Here is a 23,009-nt window from a genome sequence, read left to right as displayed (position 1 = left end):
TGTATTTTTAAAGCCAAAAGCAGTGTATTTTTAAAGCCAAAAGCAGTGTATTTTTAAAGCCAAAATATAAATTTCAACCCTTGGTATTTAAGGTAGAACCTCCATTATAAAGGAAGGAAGGAAGGGAGGGAGGGAGGGAGGGAAGGAAAGAAGGGAAGGAAGGCAAACAAATGCAATTTTACATCCAGACTCAGAGTGAGACAGAGATGGAAAAAAGGAAAGAGAGAAAGAAAACAAATGTGATTCTACGTCCAGGCTCACCCTCCTCGCCTCCTCTTCCCTTCGCTGACCCTACATGCTCTTTTCTACCTCCTACCCTGGAAAATGTCGAAGATGGAGCAGAACCAGACAGCAGAGTGCTAGAGTTCGCACAGGGCTACCACAGCAAGGGAAGAACCTCAGAACAGAACTGGACTTCACCAGGAGAGCGGCACAGAAAAGGAGCATGTGTGCTGAGCAGAGTGTTGGCCACAGTCTGCACTGAATGGAGAGTGTGCAAGGCGTATGGCAGAGGATGGAAAAGGGACTTGGGGATTTTGGTTAAACTGATCCAACAGGATTCTCAGGAAGACCATCTAGGAGGAACAGGAGCTACCCCGGTCAGATCCGGCAGCAAAGATTGTAGATTCTTTTAATACAGTTAGTTCCTCATGTTGTACTGACTCCCAACCGTAACATCTTTTTCGTTGCTACTCCATAACTGTAACTTTGCTAACTGTTATGAATCATAATGTAAATCCTTTTGGAGATTAGAAGTTTGCCAAGGGGCTTGTGACCCACAGGTTGAGAACCAAGGACCTAGGAAGAATCTTTGTCAAAAAGTTAAACCCAAACATAGCTTGTGCCCTTACTTACCTGTGTGAAATTATTCCCTAAGAATTTTAGGGGATAAGATTTGACGTCCTTTTCTGTTAGATGTACAGTGAGGCGATCTGATGAGTGGACAGGCAGCTGGCCAAATGTGAATTCCTTCAGTGCCCAGCCTGCGGGTGCTGTGTGAGTGCATAGCAGCAGGCACATCCCACTGTACCCACCCCCTCGGTGCCCTTGTTGCCCCTGGAGCACTCCCCTAACATGCCAAGTGTGCAGCAGCAAAGAGCTGCGGAGTAGCATGCCTAGTCTGTGCGCAGAGAGGTCATCCCCAAACCCATGACCAGTGTCTCCCTGTGTGGCAGGGATGTGATTTTAGGGACCCAAGAAGAAGGAAGGTGTAGTGTTTAAAGATGTTTATATGTAGTAGGTTTCAATACACAAAGGAAAAGACACGATCCCTAGCTAGGGAAGGGCACAAGTGTGCAAAGGTACTGTCTGTCACCCACCTGCCCAGATGTGGTGCGAGGCTATGTGGCAAAGTCAGCTGTTGATCTCTTTTCCACATGGTCGTTATTTCTTGACCCGAGATTTCAAGGCATTTTAAGCACCTGGCTTCACTGAATGAAATAAAAACATCAAAGCGGAAGTGTATATTGGGGTAATTTAATATTTATGTGCTGTTTACTTACAGCCCAGATTATGCGTAATTACAGTGTGCTGTGTTTATGTGCTTTGGATGTGTGGCCTCTCAGAGCTGCCGCAGCGCACTGAGCTCGCTCCTTACAAACAGGTTCCCTGGGTTTCCAGCTAATTCAAAGTTTCTACTTAATTCAGTGTGTACAATTACACACTGAGCTAACACCATTAACTAGCTGGCCACGAACTAACTTTCTAATGAATTTAACGATAATATCAGACTAGTTTTTTAAGATTGTTTTCTGAAAATAACAAGTCTTAGAGGAAACATATTTTAAATAAAATTCTCCCCAATAAGCGATATTGGCAGAGTTCCCAGGAGACTATTATCATAAATATTTCATGGATGTTATTTTATGACTGTAAGCTTTCTTTTCTTCTCCTTCTTCTTCTTCTTCTTCTTCTTCTTCTTCTTCTTCTTTTTTTTTTTTTTTTTTGAGGCAGAACTGTCTATGTAGTCCTGTGTGCCCTGTAATTCATTCTGTAAGTCTGACTGACCTCCAACTCGCAGAGTTCCTCTGGCCTCTGCCTCCCCAATGCTGGGACATAAGGTGCGTGCCACATCCACATCCGGCGTGTCTGTAGATGACTTTTACTCCCCTAAACTTATCTCAGTGAAAATGGCTCTTGCTGTCACCAAAATTTGTAAGTTCAAACACAGTAAGTTGGTACCCAGTAAAGAGCGTGGAGTGCAAAGATCCGGAGGCTGGGTCCTCTTTTGTGTGTAATTAAGCCTAACGTAGAGTGGAATATTCACACGCACGCACGCACACATACTTGCACACACACATACTTGCACGCACAGGCACATACACCTGCACGCACACGCACACACGTGTGTATTTCAAGAGATGCTCATTCTGTACAGTACAGTGGGTGTAATGACACAGGAAACGACATGGCATGAACACACTGGTCACAGTGCTGCTTACGTGGTACAAACTAGGCAGCTGTAATAAAAAATAAGTATAAAAGATCTTCCATATGTTAGAATACCTGTTCTGTTTTAAAAAGGTGAGACCCTCAAAACTCCTCTCGATTTGTAGTTGCTGTTGCTTTGATATTCTGAAATAAGAGTCTTACTATGTAGCCCTTACCATCCTTCTTCCTAACCTCTTGAGTGCTGGGATCACAGGCGCATACTCTCATGGTCGCTCTCTTACTCATCTTTATGTCCAATTGGATCATTTGCCTGGTTCTTCATGGTGGGAGGTGGTGGAATGTGGAGGAAATGATCTCAGCGGGAGCCAGCAGTGACGGTGGGCTGCCTGGCCGAGCCGTGGAGCCAGCACAGCTGCCAGCACAGACACTGTGCTGTACTGTGAAACAGCACCACAGACTACTTAGTAAAGTGAAGGCCAGTTGCACTGAAGGATAGTTGAGCTTTTTTTGTTTGTTTGTTTTGTTTTTTAAGTAGAAAATTTCTAATGAATTTTAGGATTACTGTTTTCCCCCTAAGAAGGAAAATGGTATGTTTCAAAGTGAACTAGAAAATGTTGGGGTTAGCTAAGCTAACCATCCTCCTTTTCCATTCTTGGGGTCTGAGCCAAGGGTCAGGCTCTTTACAAGAAAGCAGCTCACTATACTGCACAGGCTGGCCTCTACTCACAACCTTCCTGCCGCCACCATCCAAATACGTTAGTAAACTTTAATCAGTCTGTACAAAATCCAAAATAGTAATAGCCATCAGTATAACTTGTTTAATGGGCGCTGACATTGCTTGCTTTGGGCTTTATATGTTGTCCCGTTTATTCTTCAAAACAACCCCGTAGAGCAGCTATCACTCTTCCCTTCTCACTGATGAGGAGACTGAGGATTCCAGACCTCCCAGAGTGTCTTAGCCAATGAGTGGCAGAGTTGGCCCACCAAGCCTTGATGTTTTGGAGCTGGTGTAGGAAATCACGTCCTTTTCTGCTTCTTATTTCAATGATGCCCTTAAAAGAAAAAGTAAGCCCTATTTCCTTGAGGTTAACACACATTTTCTCCTTCCTCTCCTTTCCCCTTGCTCTGCCTCTCTCCCCTCTCTCCTCCCCTTTCTGTTGTGTTCTGACTTGTACACGGCCTCTGACAGTCCTGGCTGCAAGGATCAAAGCCTGACTTTGAAGCACTCTGCTCTGGCTGGAGCCTTTGACTAGAAGCTTCTCCTGTGAACAATGTAGTACCCCCCCCCCCCCCGCCGCCCTGAGTGTCACGTGCGCAGTGCTTTGATCCCTGGAGATGTGTGGCGGGGAGGCCCCTCTGTGCTCACGGAAAGCCTTTGCAAGCTCCTGGTGCTCTCAGCAACAGAAGCGCTTGGCACAAACTTGAGTCTGTCCACAGCGCAGCCACAGGCCCCATACAAAGCGCTGAAGCCTGGGACAATGACTTCCCGCAAAGACACCTCAGCCCAAAGACATTCCTTCCGAATGTCTATCTTCATGATTGTTCTGATTTCAAATGGGACAGACGCTTTTGCAAGCACTGAACTGTAAATGGTAGAATTATAAAAAGAAATTCAAAACATCACAGACTACCGCTGCTGGCCAGGAGACTGTTTCTCTAACAACGTTAAAGACATTCTGCCTTGTGAGCTAGCTCCTCAGATTGTGAGTGGGGTTCTTGCATTGTTGGTGTTTGGTTCAGAACATCCTGTAGGTGAAGCACTCAAGAGGAAGTGAGTAGTTGATATCCTTAGCTACCCCAAAAGTAGAAATCAAAACTGCTCTGAGACTTCATCTTATCCCAGTTAGAATGGGCAGATAAAAACAGCAAAATAAGAACACATGCTGAATGGGGGCGGGAGTGCCTAGTCACTGCTGATGGGTGTGTAAACTTGCGCAGCTGTTGTGGAACTCAGTGCGGAGGTCTCTCAAAAAGCATCCAGCTACACTACTTTTGGGCATATACCCAAAGGCTGCCGCCTCCTCTACAAAGACACTTGTTTATCCTGCTCACTGTTGCTCTATTCAGAATACTCAGAAATTGGAAGCAACCTGAATGTCCATGAACTGATGCATGGATAATGAAAATGTAGTCGCATCTGGACAGTGGTGACACGCGACTTTAATCCCAGCACTTGGGAGGCAGAGGCAGTTGGATCTCAGTGTGTTCGAGGCCAGCCTGATCTGCAGAGTGAGTTCCAGGACAGCCAAGGCTAAAACAAGGAAACCCTGTCTCAAAAAAAAAAAAAAAAAAAAAAAAAAAAAAAAAAAAAAAAAAAAAAAAGTGGTGCATTTGCACAATGAAATACTCAACTTAAAAAAAAAAGAAAAGAAAGAAACTTGCAGGTAAATGAATGGAGCTAGAAACAGTCGTCCGAGGGAGGTAACCTGAACCCTGAATCCAGAAAGACAAATAGATCATATTTTCTTTCATATACACCTTTGAATCTTCGGATGTTTGTTTCATTTGGAATACCCATACTGGTTAGGAGACTTTATGAGGCAATGGGGAAGAGGAACTTTCAAGGGAGAAAGATAAAATGCAACAAAATGAAAGGGGAATAACAGATCAAGGATTAAATGGGGTAGGGAATGGGAAAGAAGGGAAGAGGAGGGAATATGGGTAGGTAAAACAACACTAAAGGTCTTCTGAAAAAGTAATAGAAACGTATTACTGAAAAGGCTTCCTAAAAATACATATAAATATCATACATGTGCATATATATTACTTACACACACATATACATATGTGAGTTTAAATGGAGTTATTCCATAACAAGAGGGACAGTGGATAACCTTATGATAGAAAATAAAAATCCTAGTGCCAGAAGCTTTGGCGTTGTTGGCCAATTGATTCCCATAAACCCTAAACATTATAGATTATTACCATTCCTCATGATCACCCTCCAGAACTTGACCATAAGACTCTATTGCTGAGCCAGCCATGGTAGCACATGCCTTTAGTCCCAGCACTCAGGGAGGCAGAGACAAGCGGATCAATGTGAGTTTGAGGCCAGCCTGGTGTACAAGGCAAGTCTAGGACAGCTAAGGCTACACAGAGAAACTCTGTCTCAAAAACAAACAAGCAAACAAACGAAACAACAAAAAGACCCTATTGCTGAAGACAACACACATTTGAATCGAGAACATGATGAAATCAGCCTGGTACTGGCTGGGAGGATTCAGCCCTATGGCCAGCTTTCATATTGCCAGAAGGTGCTACGCATGCTATCGTAGGAGAAAAGTAATGGTCTAACCCTGTGAGACATACCAAAGAAATGCCTTCTGGTGCAGCAGTGGCAGGTTTACGGAAGCCACCAATGCCTTCGGATGGTGTAAGGCCAGGGACGTGAGAGAGAACCTATACCTGGCACTGTTATCGGGGCCATGAACCTGAAGCGAAATAGGTTTCAGGCCCTAGGGGAGAAACTACTATTATTATTCTGCAAAGCGGAAATAGCATTAAAACAATTCCTAGTAACTTATCACTGCGCCCATAAATCAGTGCATCTTTGAGCTCCCGCCAGAGAAGTTTCTATGTGAGGTAGATGACAGTTAAAACAGAGACCCACAGCTGATCAACGTACAGAGAAAAAGAGATTGTGGAGTGCTCAGCCTTAAATGGGACGCCGGTAATTTCCCCCTCCCCGCAAGCCTCAGGGATCATCTTAGAAGAGGAGGTAGAAAGAGCCAGGGTAATAGATGACTACAAGGACACAGTGAGTTCAAGGGCAGCGCAGAGGGCTTCATGAGATGCTTTCTTAGAATTAATCATGGGGCTGGAGATCTTCCCAGCACTGGGAAGAAAGAGAGACCAGTGGACTTTCTTTTCCCCTCCCTAACTGTCTCTGAAATGTGTGCAGGATGTGTTCATTTAAGGGGTGTAGTGGTTCACACTTCCCTGCAGGAAGCTGAGGCAGGGGCCTGACTGGCAGTGAAAAGGTAGGATGGGCAATACGGCAAAAATCTGTCTCAAAACACAAACAAAAAATTCGTTTGAAAGAGCATAATGATGGAGAGAACAACAGGTTCTTAGAGGTGTCACCCACCCCAGGGGCAGGTGTTAGCTAGTGAATCCTCGGTTGATTTTCCACCCTTTATCGCTAGCTGCTAGCACAGGCAGTCTGTCCGTGGCCTGGTTTGTTTTTAATCTTTTTGCCCAGTAAGTGAAGCTTCGTTGGTTTTATATAAAAAGGTGGCTGAAGCTTTATGGAAAAATGGGGATTTTTTTTTTTTTTTCACAAGCTGGGCCCTATATTCCAGCATTCTGGTATACAGTTGAGAAACTGAAGTCCTGTGAGATTTTTGCCTTCCCTCTGATCTGGGACGTCCCACTTGTGTCTGTGGCCTCTCTTAAGCACTGCTCGGGAAGGCGTCTCAGGTCTTAAGCTGATTCTGTGTTTAGTGAACCTGTCATAAGCACTGATGGCCAGTGTTCCAGGGATGCAGCTTTCATTCTGCAGCCTAGCTTTTGGCACCGGGGCCATGGAGGTTCAGGTCTCAGCTCTATCACCACTTGTGTCATCTTGCACAAGGTCAAACACTTCTCCAAAGCTCCATCCCTTCAGGCAGTGACAAAAGGACAGTGTTTCCCCCCCTGGGAGTGAGTGTGGCTTTGAGCTTTATGACATTTCCATGGAGTAAGCACCCAGGGTAGTATAGTAACCCTATTGTAGTAAATAAGAAAGTGTTGGGCTACATGTTTATTATCAGCCCTAAGATTATCACGACAGTATTATTTAACACGCTATCACAAATAATAAGACACAGACAGACACCTGTTATTTACCTTGGGCCGGGCAGATATTTCGCTTACACTGTCTGAATATCCTCACCATCCGTCTCCCAACCCCCATCCAATGCCATCCGCCTTGATGTCATCCTCTTCTGGACTACCTTTCATCCATAATTCCATGGTACTTGCTTTTATTCTTTATCTAGGCCTTTCCATGTCATCATTGGAGTCCTTTCTCCAGTCCCACGTGGTTTCTTCTCCACGTTAACCCATCCTCCCTCCTCTTTTCCCAGCCCCCTTCTCCCTGTCCTCCCCAAGCCCAGCAACCTTAGCCATGCTTACCCCATTCTGCCCTGCCCAGGTATAGGCCGCTTAATTAACGAGTCAGGTAGGTTTACACAACACAGATAGGTGTACCCAGATCTTGAGGGCTAGTAACATGCATCAGACCAACCTCCAGCACCCCATCATAATTAAGATTTCATTGGCTGTATTGAGAATCTGTGCAAAGATGCTTCATATTGGACACAAGTCTTAACATATGTGCTGAAAATATAAAAGTCGTGAATCGTGATTCTTTTTTTTAACACATACTCTAGTGGCTTCAAAGTTAGAGGCAAATTTTCTTAAGAGATTACCAAAGACTAGGGTGTTGCAAATAGATGACAGACTGGACATGTGTCCACCAACTCCCAATCCTTACCATAAAAACCATATCCTCTGATTTTCAGCCTTTTACAGAAATTAACAAAAGTATTAGGAAACTGGATTTTGATGATATTACAGTATGTATATATGTACGTGGTCAGGCAATGATCGAGGAGTAGAAGCTTCTGGGAAGCAATTCTCCTAGAAGAACCAATGTGGCAAGCAGGTTGGTGGTGTTCCCTGTGGAGTCTCAGGTCTAGTTTTCTGCTATACTTACTGTAAAGGTATTCTTGGTTGTCAACTTGACTGCCTCTGGCAATAACTAAAACCCAAGAAGCTGGGTACACCTGTGAGAGTTGTTTGTTTTCTTAATTAAATCATTTGACGTGGGAAGACCCACTTTTAACCCAGATTGTTTGAGGTGGGAAGAGCCACCCTTAATCTGGGCCACACTGTTGGCTGGCAACCTGTCTAAAGGACACGGAAGAAGGAAGTTTTCCTTCTGCCTGCTTGCTCTCGCTCTTGCTGGTAGGTCCATCCCTTCTCTGGCATTAGAGCCTACTTCTTCAGGATCCTGATGTATACTGAAGACCAGCTGAGACATCCAGCTTTATGGACTAAATAACTAACTACTGGATTCTTGGCCCTTCTTTTGATAGACAGCCAGTGTTAGACTAGCTGGACCACAGCCTGTAAGCTTTTCTAATAAATCCCGTGTGTGTGTGTGTGTGTGTGTGTGTGTTCTATTCCTCTAGAAAACTCAGAAGTGGTTTTAGTGCAACAGAAGTATACAGTTGGAATTTTTTAAGTATCTAGAATATGCTTTCCAATTTGCCAGCACCTACAGTAATTGAAGTTCATGATGTGAACTATTTTACAAACTTAAGGAGACAAATGCATTTGATTATCCTGACTCATCAATTGTGAAGGGCAATGGATTTGGTGAGTCTGTCTTTAAAACTTTTGGTAACTTGTAGGAAAGTGATGATGCCATTTGGTTGTTCCTAGAGAAAAGGAAAGAATTGAGTGATAAAATGAATCAGTACGTCTAGCATCTCAGAATGCAGTGAAGGACAGCAGTGAACTGAGTGACAAAATTGACCAGCTCCAGGTGCTCATTAACAATCTAAAGGTCTCTAAGTGCACCATGAAAAAGAATCTTCTCCCCAGCAGCCACAGAGCTCAAGCTGCAGCCCTCATTATAAGGTTGGCTGATCTACAGTGACTTGAATTTTCAAGTCCCAGCTTCAGAGGGTGTCAGTGGTTTAAAAAAGGGCACTGATTGGCAAAGAATGGGATCTTGTAATGTGGGATGGAGATGAGTGGGAGGGCTCCACCGAGGTTCAGATTCTCAAGAGTTTATCTCACCTGAAGTAGCGTCTCCTCCCTCAGCAGATGTACCCCCCCCCCCTCCCCCCCCCCCCCCCCCCGCTAAAATATTGCGTTTTCCACCTTTGACTGAGGAAATTAGTGCTTAATGGTCTGCTTACCCACAGTGACCTTCCCTGAAGGAGCTGTCAAGAAAGGCAGAACTGATGTCCCTCAGGGCCCACCAATAAATAGTCCTCTCCAGACATATAGCCAGACTTAAGGCTAAGAAGGCCTTCAGTTAGAAAGCATACTCCATGAAGAGATGTGCTAAAGAAGGTCATGAGTTTGCTAACTCATTCAAGCTGAAGTCTGAGGACTATATATGAAAATGGATTTTAAGGGTGAGGGATATGGTGGAGAGAACGTAAAACTGGATCAAGCTGAGTTTATTGATATAGAGGTTCTATATTTAATGTGGAAGCTCATGCAGTTAAAAAAGGTATCAAAAGTTTGTTTGAAGGGTTGGATAAAGCATTTATCCAAAAGATGGCCTACTGAAAAGGAGTTGGAGATGCGGATTAGTGTTGCGGAAGGATTTAAGGCTCCTTCGATGCGAGAGTGGACGCACTGTGTAACACCCAGTCCTCCACAATGGGAAGGTCCAGAAGGCATGCCCTTCACCACTCCTATAGGATGAGGGTGAGAGGGGCACCAGCGCATTTGGAGAGCTGTGTCATCAACTGTGTGTGTGTGCGCGCGCGCCAGACCTTAGGGTTGGTGATGCTGCTGCTCAGTTGGATGACTTAAATCCACTAGGTTTGATTTTAGCAGGAGCCAGGTGACAGCACTGAATGGTCAAGCAAGGTGATCATAGCTGCCACAGTGGGCAACATAGACAAAGCAATGTCTATAATAACCTGGCTCACAATGGGCAAAGTGACTTTTATGGTGGTGTGACTTATGTGGACCCTTGGTATTGGCTAATCAATCATGCTGATTCCTGGCATGAAATAGATGAGAAGCCTACTGTATTTTTATTGGGACTATATAAGCAAGGGGGTGGGGAATCTCAAATAAATGAAAGAAAGGCTACATCGCATCGTGGCATAAGGGAATCTCAGCCTGTAACCAGTTTCCAGACTTGAGTCAGTTTGCTTGATTGAACTCCTTGATTGAAGGGATGGTCAGGTTCCTCAGATAAAATACCTGAGAGTTGTACTGCTAGCCTTTCTCTAGCCTTCCCGAGAGGAACCTATAGTCTTTTACAAGGATAACTGTACTCCTGGGAAAGGAAACAATCACGCTTCTGGATTAAAAGCGCGTGCCACCGTACCTGGCTAAGATTAACGTAGTTTTGGCTGATCTGACTCCCGATAGGTCCAGTGGTCTTCGAACTCATCTTGTGGTTATTTCCCTAGTCCCAGAATGAATAACTGGGATGGATACACTTAGGAGTTGGCAGGGTTCTCACATTGGTTCCCTGACCTGCCGAGGGAAGGCTGTTATGGTTGGAAGGGCTAAATGAAAACCTTTAGAGTTGCCCCTGCCTTGAAAAATAGTGAATCAAAAACATTATCGAATCCCTGGAGGAACTGGAGAAATTAGTGCCAACATCAAGTACTTGAAAGATGAAGGGTGTGTGGTCTCTTGTATTCAAATAGACCACTTAGCACTGTGCTTCTTTCCTGGTGGTGGGAGGGGTTCCCATCACGTCTGACTTTAGCTCTCCTGTCTGGCCAGTGCAGAGCGCAGCTGGATCACGGAGAAGGACTGCTGACTAACCGAAATCTCAGTGAACTAGTAACTTCAGTTGCAGCTGCTGTGCCAGATGTGGCATCCTTCTTTAAGCAAATGAACATAGCTCCTGGTACGTGATGTGCAGCTATTGGTCTAGCAAAAGCCTTTTTTTCAGTACTTGTCCAGAAGGACCACCAGAAGCAATTTGCGTTCAGTTGGCAAAATTCAGTTTTACCTCAGGGATATATTAATTCTCCAGTCCTGTGTCATAACTTAGTTCAAAGGCATCTCAATCATCTGTCTTGTCCACAAAATACCACACTGGTGTACTATACTGATAACATTATGCTGATTGGATCGAGAGAGCAGGAAGTAGCAACCACTTTTGACTCGTTGGTAGCACATATGTGTATCAGGCTAGGAAATAAATCCAAATAAAATTTAAGAGCCTTCTGCCTCAGTGAAATTCTTTGGAGTCCAGTGGAGGGCATACAGAGATTTTTTTTCTAAGGTGTAGGATAAGTCATTGCACCTGGCCCCTCCCACCATCAAGAGAGAAGCGCATGTTTAGGGCCTATTTGGATACTAGAGACAGCACATTCCTCACTTGGATGTGTTACTCTAGCCCATAAACCAAGTGACTCAGAACGCTGCTAGCTTTGAGTGGGGCCTGGAAAAGGAGAAGGCTGTTCAGCAGGTCCAGGCTGCTGTGCTGGCTGCTCTACCACTTGAACCATACAATCCAGCAGACCCACTGGTACTTGAGGTGTCAGTGGCAGATAGGGATGCTGTTTAGTACCTTTCGCAGGCCCCTATTGGTGTGTCACAAAAGAGATATTTGGGATTTGGGGATAAGGCTCATCTTCAAACAATTATTCTCCCTTTGAAACACTGTTCTTGGCCCGCTATTGGGCTTAGTGGAAACTGAACATTTGACAGTGGGCCACCAAGTTAATATGCAACCTGAGCTGCCCGTCATGAGGTGGGTGTTATCAGACACACCAAGCCATCAAGTAGAATGTGCACAGCAGCACTCTATTCTCAAATGGAAGTGGGATGTGTGTGACAGGCCTGAGCAGGTCCTGAAGGCACAAGCGAGTTACACAAGAAGTTACCCAAACGTCTATAGTTTCTATTCCTGTACAATGCTGGCAGCTTCCAAGCGTGCATCTCATAGCCTCTTGGCACTAGCCCAATGATTGGCTGACTGAGGAAGAGAAGACTAGGGCCTGGTTTACTGATGGTTCTGCACATTTTGCAGGCACCACCCAGAAGAGGACAGCTGCAATGTTACAACCCCTTTTCAGGGACAACGCTGAAAGACAGTGGCAAAGGGAAATCTTCACAGTGGGCAGAACTTTAGGCATTACACATGGCCATGAAATTTTGTTTGGAAGGAAAAATGGGCAGACGTGTGATTGTTCACTGATTAACTGTCAGATTGGCTAGCTTGTCAGTGACTTGGAAAGAGTGCGATTGGAAAATTGATGAGAAAGACATCTGGGCAATAAGCATGTGGATGATCTCTCCGAATGGGCAAAGGATGTGAAGACACTTGTGTTCTGTTGTAAATGTCATTGAAAGGTGACTTCAACAGTCAAGTGGATAGAATGGCCCTTTCAGCCTCTTTCAGCCATCCTGTCATTGCTCAGAGGCCATTGAATAAAGTGGCCAAGGTGGCAGAGGTGGGGTTTATGCATGGGCTCAACAACTTAAACTTGCACTCTCCAGGTCTGAGTTGGCACAGCTGCTGCTGAGTGCCAGATCTGCCAACAGCAGAGACTAACTCTGAGCCCCAGATATAACACCATTCCCCGGGGTGACCAGCCACAGACCGGGTGGCAGGTTGACTATGTTGAACCATTCCTCCACGGAAAGAACAACGCTTTGTACTTAGTGGAGTAATTACTTATTCTGGTTATGGGTTTTCCTTTCCTGCATGTAATGCTACCATCCGTGGACTTACAGAATCCCTTATCCATTGTCATGATATTTGCACAGTATTGCTTCTGACCAAGGAACTCATTTCACAGCCAGAAAAGTCTTAAGAGTGGGCCCACGATCAAGGAATCCACTGGTCTTACCATGTCCCCCACTATCCTGAGGCAGCTGGCATGACAGAAAGATGGAATGACATTTTGAAGACAAAGTTACCAATTTGGTGTCGGCAGCTTTGGAGGGCTGGTGCGGGCTCCTCCAGAAAGCAGTATATACTTTGAATCAGCATCCAAGATATGGTGCAGTTTCTCCCAAAGCCAAAGCCCACAGTCCCAGGAACCGAGGGGGTAGAAAAAGGGAATGGTTCCACTCACTCTTACTCCTAGTGACCTACTAGGAACACTTTTGCTTCCTGTTCCCACAACCTTGAGTTCTGCTGACCTAGAAGTTTTGGTTCCAGAGGAGGGAACCCTCCTGCCAGTAGACACAACAAACATCCCATCGAACTGGAAGCTCAGACTTTCCCCTGGCCACTTCGGGCTTCTGAGGCCCTTAAACCAACAGGCTAAGAAAGAAATAACAGTGTTTGGAGGGGTGGTTGGGCCAGATCACCAAGGGGAAATTAGATTGCTTCTTCATAATGGAGGTAAGAAAGATTATGTCTGCAGTGCCAGAGATCCTTTAGGGAATCTCTTGGTGCTACCGTGTCCTGTGAGTAAAGTCAATGGGAAAGTACACCAGCCCAATCCAGGCAGGATGACAAAGAATATAGACCCTTCAAGACTGAAGGTATGGGTCACTCCCCCAGGAAAAGAGGCTGAGGCGCTTGTCGAGGGTGGAGGAAATATAGACTGGGTCACAGAGGAAAGTAGTTATAAATATCAGCTAAGGCCATATGGCCAGTTGCAGAAGCAAGGGTTAGAATCAACATGAATGGTTCTGTCGTATTTTGTGAAGAATCCGTTTATACAGATATTTGAGTTTTCTTTTCTTGATATCTCTATCCTGTAATACAACATCAATTAAGACAACATCAGTAGTTACTTTATTTAAGTTTTGAGATGCAAAAAGAAGGTCCCTCGAGGGATATTGCCACCTTTTCCAAAATTTATTATGTGTTTGCGGTTTATGAGGGACAGTTATATCACATTAGGTATAATTATGACCTGGTTAAATACATAATGCGTTTTCGACTATATGTGGAATAGTTATATCATGTAGGGTGTAATTATGACCTGGTATTGTTTTCATTGGGAAATTATGCATGACATAAGGAGAGAAGATTGTGTCAAGTTGACAAGGGTGAACCTGTAATGGCTATTCTTGGTTGTCAACTTGACTACATTTGGAATGAAGTAAAAGTTAGCAAATCTTACAGGTCCACCTGTGAGATTTTTTTTTCCCTTAATGAAATCATCTGAAGTGAAAAGACCCACTTTTACTCTTTTGAGGGGAAGATCCACCTTTAATCTGGGCCACATTGTTGGCTAGCAGCCGTCTAAAGGACATGGAGGAAGGAAGTTTTCACTCTGCCTGCTTGTTCTCGCTCTTGCTGGCAAGTCCATCCCTTCACTGTCACTAGAGCCTACTTCTTCGGGATCCTGATGTATCCTGAAGACCAGCTGAGACCTCCAGCCTCGTGGATGAACTACTCATGCATATGCAACTGCCGTCTGGCTTTTCAGATGCATTATAATCATACCATATGATTGCTGTGGCTTACTTTGCTTTGACCTTGCCGACATCTGGATCCCAAAGATTCTTGTATGTCACCCATTCCTGTCAAAACAGTACAGTCTCCCCATGCACATCACACCTGAGGCTTGAGACCTTTGGGTGCTTTGTTTTATTGGCAGCACTGAGCCCAGGGCATCCTGTATGCTGGGCAGGCTCCCTACCACTGAGCCATATCCCAGACTCTAGCTTGTATACTACTTTAGCTCTCTTTGAACAAATTGGTAACAACCCTCTGGTCACAGAAAACGTTAAACTGGTCCGTGTTTTAAGGCTTCTGGACTCTCTCACAGGGCCACCTTTGTCCCCTAAGGCTACACTGCTGAAAGTGATGTGCTTGTTTTCTGCTTTGATGAGTGAACAAGCTTCTGAGCCGTCACATGGCTGGTTTAAGTAGGGGAGAAGAAAGTGCCGGAATTCAGCTCCATTGCCCCAATGGGAGACCTTTTCTTATGCACATGCTCACCGCCTCTGCTCAAAAGTTAAGGATACTCAGGCAGGCGGCAGAGATTATTAGCCAGGGAAGACACATTTGAACTTGCAGAAAGGGTTGCCTTTGTACCTGGGAAGGCGGGCCTTGGTGGGTCTCTATCCCAGCAGCCTTTCCTTTTTCAAGCTTGCAGAGTCTGAATAGCTGTCTTTTACCCACTAATCCCCACAGGAATGCGGCTTCGGCTACGGGGAGGAGGCTCAGTGTGTGCCCTGCCGGCCGCACAGGTTCAAGGAGGACTGGGGCTTCCAGAAGTGCAAGCCATGTGTGGACTGTGCATTGGTGAACCGCTTCCAGAGGTCCAACTGTTCCCACACCAGTGACACTGTCTGCGGGGACTGCTTGCCAGGGTGAGTTGGGCTGTTTCTTCTGTTACTTTAGTAAATGTTTCCCAAGGCATTTCTCTGTTCCTTCTAAACTTGAAAGCACAGTGATACTGAGAGACCAAAAGATTAAAAATCAGCAGCTATTAATATTTAAGGCTTGAACTAGCTGGATGGAGAAGTCCAGGAATGCCTTGAGGGGAAGAACCACCTTACTGCATTCTTTCCCCACCCACTAGAGATACGGTTGCTAGGAAACTGGCCCATTCTCCTAGGGAGGGACACCAGGTCATTATGGTCTGGGGACCTTCCTATAGCCAATCAATTCAAAATGTAGCATTTTGACTAATAGATGCTTGCCAGGCAGGAATCGCCCCTGCCTTGGGCATGCTGGGAGGGACCAGAATCTTTAAATCACCCAACTAATCTGAGCATGGCTCAGCTCTCACCACTTCGGTGGTAAGCTGCAGCTTGTAATTTACAATAAAAAGAACCTCATGTATTTACAAGGGAGTCTATTTATTCCTAGTCTTTTGGGGTTCGTGAACTGGGCAGAACATTTTGTGGGCTCGTCCAGGATCTGATGGCAACATCTGGAACTCATGTCTCATTCCTTTGGCAGCCTCCAAGCTTACTCTGAGTCAGGCTCTGGTGACAAGGCAGAAGAGCAGTCACACTTGAAGAGTAGAAACACGTGGACAGATGGACAAAGGAATTGAAAGGCAGCTCACAAAGAATAGTATTTTTGAAAAATACCACAAAAGCTGCAGCTATTCCCTGAGTCCCTGGAATAGGTTGGAGGAGAAAGTAGCAGAGATTTCTGGCCATGTGGTGCTTACATTCTACTGACTTTTGAAAGTATTAATCTGGGCCAAGAGAATGTCTTATGATGCGCAGAGGGGGTGCCACGGTGAGCCCATGGCAAGGTATACCCCTTGAAGAATCTGGTATAGGGAAGTTTATTGGGGGAGGGGGAAGAGGACTTGGAGAAGGTGTAGAGGCAGGGAGTGAGCCATGAGGGCAGAGAGAGGGGGAAGGGAGGGAAAGAAAGGGGAAACTAGGACACTCAGAGAGAAACAGCTGGAACAGAGAGAGCAGAGAGCGATGGGTGGTTCTTTTATGGGCCACATACACCTGCCACACCTGGTGGTGGTGGCAGATGATGACCAGGACGTTGCTAGACCCCTGAGGGTGACCAGCAGAGTCACCTGCACACTAACAGAATGGCTCTGCAGGTAAGAACACTTGCCACCAAGCCTCCTGACCTGTGTTCAAACCCCAGGACCCACCTCACAGAAAGAGAAAACCAACTCCCCTCAAGTTGTCCTCTGACCCCCACATGCATGCCATGACACACCCCCTCCCCCAAATAAATGTTTGAAAAATACCATCTCACAGTATTTTTTAAAAAAGAGAGAGGGCTAAGGATGTAGCTCAGGGATAATGTGCTTGCCATGTTGTGCAGGGCTGTGGGTTCAGTACCTGCTACACACACAGGAGTCACAGGAGGAGAAAAGAGCAGAAGAGATAGAGGAGAGCCTTCCATGGACTCAGTGACAGGCATCCTGGAAGGGCCACATGTAGCTAGCTACCTAAGTACACCTCTTGACAGATGTGGGGTGTACTAACATTTCAGCCTGCTCTGTGACGGGCTTTTCATTTTCTGGGTGGTGTCTTTGAGGTACAGAAGTTCTTAGTTTTGAAGAAATACAACATACCTATTTTTTCATATGTGTATTTGGCTTTAGACCACAATTTTTGCAGCTCCTTAGGTTCTGGGTCCCTGTAGAGGGGACTAGCTGGCTCGTCATATTCTCATCAAGAGTATATGAAAGATTCCTGCAACTCAATTCAAAAAGACCATCAGTTACAGTACGAATAAAGGCTTCGAATAGATGCTTCTCCAATAACTCAAGCAAATGGTGAATATGCAGAAAAGGTGCTTGCAGATCTGAACCGCAGCCACTCACACCCACTAGAGTAGCCACAGATGAGAAGTTGGGCAGCTACACGTTTGTAGGATGTGGGGAAATGGGAACCTTCCTATATGACTGGTGGGCATGTGAAATGGGTGAGCACATTAGGAAACAAACTGACATTTCCTCAAGAGGTTGAATGCAGAGATTCATAGTCTCAACACCTCTGTTCTTGGGCATATAATCAAGAGATTTGCAAACTGTTATGCGTACAGAAATCTGACACACTGAGGTTTGTGGTGACATTACACATAGCAGCCAGAAGCTTGGGGCAGCCCTGCTATGGAATGACTTAGTCCTCTCCAGAATTTAGGTGCCACTGTGATGCCACAGGTGGGTCCTGATGGATCCTTTCTCCTGAACTGTCTAAAGAGACTGGCAGGGAAAATTTGTCCCTTTCTTGCCCTTCCACCTTCTGCCATGTTAAGACATAGTGTCCCTTCCTTTATGAAGATGCAGCAAGAGGGCTGCCTCTAACAGTCTCTGTCTCTGCCACCTAGACCCTGGGCCTCCCAGCTTCCAGACCCATGAGAAATGATGTCTGGTTTTTTTTATAGGTAACCTAGTCTATAGTATTTCCTTTTATCATTCTAGAAAGACTTCAGACAAACCCAAACATCCATCCACTGGTGAATGGATGGACAACACAGTGTAGATTTGAATGATGAAATATTATCCAGCAATAAAAAGGAAGGAAATGTTGACACTTGCTAATATAGATGAACCTGAAACAATAATTGTGTTCAGTGAAAGAGGACAGTCATAAAAGGCTGCATATCTAATGGTCACTTAGTGACATGCCTAGAACAGCAAATATACAGATATGAAAAACCCACTTGGGCTGCCTGGGCTGAGGGCTGGGGAGCATTGTAAAGGATGAGGGTGATGCTAGTGGTTAAAAGTTTTTCTGGGGGTGATGAAATGTTCTAATATCAACTGTGGAGATAGATACCTAATTCCGTGACTATTATGTGGGAAGCCAAAGTTCATTCTCAAGCTGTGTGCGTGGGACAGCTGCTTGCTTGGCAAGTTGCTTTGTTATTTAGTATTCGGCAAAAAACAGATTTTTGCCCTGGCCTTTACCTTGAAACAGAAAGAAGCAGGAGGTTTTGCCAAATTTCTTTAACTTGTCTGTAAGACCTTTGGACCATGTCTGCCATATAGGAATGTGGTCTTAGAGAACAAGACTGACTGTTCGATGAACCCTATCCTTGTAATGATGTGAATTGTTTTGCTTCGTCTTTAAAAAGAAGCTGTTGAACTGAATGCCCTCCCGGAACTGTCCTAAGCTTTCTGTCTCTTTCTTTAAAACTGTGATTTCTCAATCCCCACTCATTCCGTCTTGTCCCATTACCTACGGCTGGTTCTGACACTATAACAACACCACTGGTGTGCAACCCTTTCAGTGGGTAGTTTGTGTAGTATGTGAATTATGTCTCAACAAATCTGTCATTTAAAAGCTGAACAACAAAAAGGGTCATGCCTCTATTACCCGTGATCCACAGTTCTGTGAAGGAAGTATGTCTGTGCATGCCTTGTCTCATCTGGGGAACGGGGCTAAACTGAGGCTCCCGGGTGCAGACCAAGGGAGGTGGCAGCAGAGAGACTGTGAGGAAGGCAGGACCTGGGGACTGGTTTTCCGAAGCAGCCTCCTGGGCTTTTAGCAAGCAGCCCCCCGGGGTGTGCTGTGTGCGTGTGGACACATGTATGCAGTGGACACAATGCAGCCCCTGGGCACCCCGCTGATTCCGCCCCTTGTCTGAAGCCCACCTATTGTCACTTGCGTCTGCCCCTTTACTTTCAGCAGGATGATTTATTTTTTAAGCAGAGCCTATATGTTGTAAAGTTATCAATGGAAAGAAATTTGAATGATGGGTGACAAAACATTTATATGATTAGTTTAAAATTATACCATTTCTAAGGCAGCATTCATATACGAGCACATGATAATTCTACAGTATTTAAAAAGTACTCCTGTAGTTTGACTAGCTTTCTGTGGAGAGGGCAAACAGTTGAGACCCGTTTTGCAGATATATAAACTAAAGCAGAAAGCAAAAACCAAGTATTCTTGCTTCAGAGACAGACAGTGTTCTCAAGATCATGCCCAGGTCGTCATTGTCACCTCTGGTACCATTCTTGCCTCCTCAGCCTTAGACTCATTGCTCCTGGAGGCCACACCCATAGGAGCCACCTAACCTCCTCTTTCTGCAGCTCTGTGAGAGTGTGGTATATGTGTGTATGTGAGTGGTGTGTGTGCGCATGTGTGTGTACGTCAGTGTCTTCGATGCCCACAAGCTAAGAGATGACAAACACCCAGTTCCTTAGCTTCCCAAAATGTTCATTGACTTCCTGCCAGTAGCTTACAAGCTGTCATCTGAGAATCTTAGCATCTTTCAGAGTTGTTGGAGGAATGAAAATGTAAAGCATAAAAGTTCTTAGGAGAGGGCCTAGTCCCTGATGAACACTGCATAGATACCAGACAGGCTTGCCCATCAGTAGCCTTGCAGCCAGCAAGGCTTTGTGTGGCTGTGTTTTGTTTTTTTTGTTTGTTTGCTTGCTTGCTTGCTTTATATCAGTTTGAAACAAGCTAGAGTGTTATCGGGAAGAGGACATTAACTGAGAAAATGCCTTTCTTAGACTGGCCTGTAGGCAGGCTTGTGGGCATTTTATTTTATGTTTTACTTTTTGGTTTTTTGAGACAGGGTTTCTCTCTGTAGCCTTGGCTGTCCTGGACTCACTTTGTAGACCAGGATGGCCTCGAACTCACAGCAATTCGCCTGCCTCTGCCTCCAAAGTGCTGGGGTAAAGGTGTGCACACCACCGTACCCAGCCTGTGGGGCATTTTATTACTAATGACTGATGTGGGTGGCCCAGGCCACTGTAGGTAGTATGTGCGCGCACGTGTGTGCGTGTGTGCGTGTGTGTGTGTGTGTGTGTGTGTGTGTGTGTGTGTGTGTGTGTATTATGTATGCACCAACCCTCCATGGCCTCTGCATCAGCTGCTTTCTCCAGGTTCCTGCCTTTAGTTTCTTTTGCCTTGGCTTCTCTCTATGACAGACTGTAACTGTAAGCTGAAATAAAGTCTATCCTCTCCAAGAGGCTTTTAGTTGTAGTGTGTCGGCTGTTTTGTTTATATTTATTTATTATTTACCCAGTGCTCTGCCATACACACCAGAAGAGCGCACCAGATCTCACTATAGGTGGTTGTGAGCCACCATATGGTTGACTGGGAATTGAACTCAGGACCTTTGGAAGAACAGCCAGTGTTCTTAACCTCTGAGCCATCTCTCCAGCCTGGCCATGGTGTATATTACAGCAATAGAAACTAGAAGAGGCTGCTTGTGTCTGAGTGACTGTGAGCCTCCTGTGGCCCATCCTTTCTCTTCCATGCGGAGCTAGAACTCTGTTCTGAAAAGGGTGACCTGGTCTCCAGTTCTTCAGTGCTCCTGGTAGCGACGCCATTTAGCGAGCACTTCCTCTAAGTAGACACTCTCTGTGGGTTGTCACCAAACAGTGCTGCTGAATCAGAAGGAGCATTGTCTGCTCCTTACACAGGAGGAAACTGGTCCTTAGCAACTTGTGAGCAGAGGGCCAGGGATTCTCCCAGTGTGGAGCCTCCTGCTTAGGGCCTGCTGAAACCGGAAAGTCTCATAGGAAATGATTCACTTCATCTGCTCATTCCTTCTCCCATGCCCATTCTACCCTCAAGCTTCCCCGTGGACTGGCCCTAGCTCTTAAGAGCTATCTGAACTGGCTTGCACATTTTATGTCCTCTTCTCCCATTGCCCAAATCTTACCCTGTCAGGAGGTGACAGTGAGTGGCGCTGCTGGTGGCGTCTGGGCTCTTAGGTTAATGCTTCAGCCTGTCACTGGCATTTGTACAGTGTCCATCAAGGGGCCATGGCTATCAACTGCTGAGCAAGGCACACAGAGAGCTGAACGGCTGGCTTGGAGTGTCAGCACAAACAAAGCAGTGTGAATAAACCAAGGCATCCATCCTGTGCGTGGCAGAGTTAAGCCCTGGCTTGACTGGACCTGACAGGGCACAAGCCAGCGCACTGTAAAACCAGAGCTGACTGTGCCGGAGCTCTGCATAGCGAAAGTGCTCTCGCTGGTGGAAGTGTGAAGGTCTACCACAGGCTAACCAGTCTAGCTTGCATTGAGATCAATTAAAACTGCCTCCTCACAACCACAGTCACTGAGTTTCGCGTCTATAAGATGTATTTACACTCCACTTTTCATCACATAGCACACAAGCAAAGTCCAATGTGGGTTTCTTTTGTCTTTTTATATTATGTGTGTGAGAGCCAAGAGCAGATTTACCACGGAGCTTCCGAAGCCGGTTAACCAGACACTTTGTACAATGAGTGTCTGTGTTCCCTTTCATTTTGTTTCATTTAAAAATTTATTTCCTACCTCTCTTGGATAGAAAATTCAGTTGCAAAAGTCTCTGTGTCCCAAATTGTGGTACTCTCAGTGAGCTAAAGAGAGAGCAAGATGGCTTGTGATAGAACATGCACCTAATTAGCATGAGATGATGGCCATGTAGACTCAAAGACCAGAGTTCGTCCATAAAGCCCACAGTCAAAGCCAACCCTCCTGTGTGCATGTCTTCCTAGCACAGAGTAGCCCATGTGATGAATTCCAGGCTAGTGAAACTGTCCCGAAAAACACAAGGTGGAAAGAGCAACACTGGAGATTGACCTCTGATCTCAGCAGAATAATGAATAATGCAGTAGGAAGCTGTGCCACTCCTATGGGAATGAATCTAAAACTGGATAAGTTAGATCAAATCCCAGATACATTCAGTGACTAGTCAATCTACTTTATTTGAGTATGAAAATATGCTCAGCTAATATCTGATACCATGGTGCAAAGACAGATAAACAAGCCAAAAGAATACAAAATGGAGCCTAGAAATCAGCCCTTGCCTATAAGGTTGGTGCTTTTTGACAGTGGTGCCAAGATTAGAAAGTGCGTAAAGAACGGCTTCCCCTGGAAATAGAATTGAGGAAATGGGATATTTACATGGGAGCAGTAGAAGGACTCTTACCAAAGAGCAGCGTGCTTGTGAGGCTGCCCGTAAAGGAGCCCCCCCGTGCGTCTGAATGATCACTAAATACTGAGGACCGGGCAGAAAGGGGCTGCGCAGGCACAGTTCACAGGAAGGGATGCAGGAGCCGCCTGCGCTGTTCCGTAGGCCCACTGCTACAAAGAAAAAAATGTAAGAGTTCTGGGCCCTGTTTTGTTTCAAGGGGTCTCCCTGTGTAGCTCTGGCTGGCCTCAGTCCTCCTGGGTTTACAGGCATGCCAGCACACAGCACGCTCAGCTAAGACTTTTTCCAAACTACTGTGAGGCTTCTAGAATTACCAGCCTGCTCACCGTACACAGTAAACCTAAGGTCAGACTCTATTGCACAGGATAATCACTAAATTACCAGTCAGGTGGTAATGACAGAAGACATGGGTTGTAAAAAGCACCTCCCCCAGAGAGGAAGATGAAGATTCAGTTTTGAGATGTGAGTAAGTGAATGCAGCTTAGTAGACCTTAAAACTTGTTTTCTTCTCTATCTTTAGCATTTTTACTTTTCTTTTATTCTAGGGATGGTTTCAGAGTCTCTTTCTTGCCTGCCTGTCCTCGACTCCCCGAACCCCATACCCTTCCACCCTGTGTTTATTTGTGTGCATA

The 23,009-nt window shown here is 45.4% G+C and overlaps 1 protein-coding gene across 2 annotated transcripts in view; it reads left to right on the top strand.

Annotated features, from left to right (window-relative positions):
• Positions 1-23,009, top strand: part of Tnfrsf19 (TNF receptor superfamily member 19) — an 84,734-nt gene that overhangs the window by 29,406 nt on the left and 32,319 nt on the right. For both annotated transcript variants that reach the window (XM_055617369.1, XM_055617363.1), the window contains exon 4: positions 15,194-15,372. In XM_055617369.1, coding sequence (XP_055473344.1) covers positions 15,194-15,372 — 179 coding nt within the window. The remainder of the gene's footprint in view (positions 1-15,193; positions 15,373-23,009) is intronic.

The sequence above is a fragment of the Psammomys obesus genome, unplaced genomic scaffold (genome assembly GCF_907164565.1).
Source record: "Psammomys obesus unplaced genomic scaffold, mPsaObe1.curated_primary_1811, whole genome shotgun sequence".
Classification (NCBI taxonomy): Eukaryota; Metazoa; Chordata; class Mammalia; order Rodentia; family Muridae; genus Psammomys; species Psammomys obesus.
Note: the sequence above shows the minus strand (reverse complement) of the source record. Positions and strands in the feature narration are given on the sequence as shown.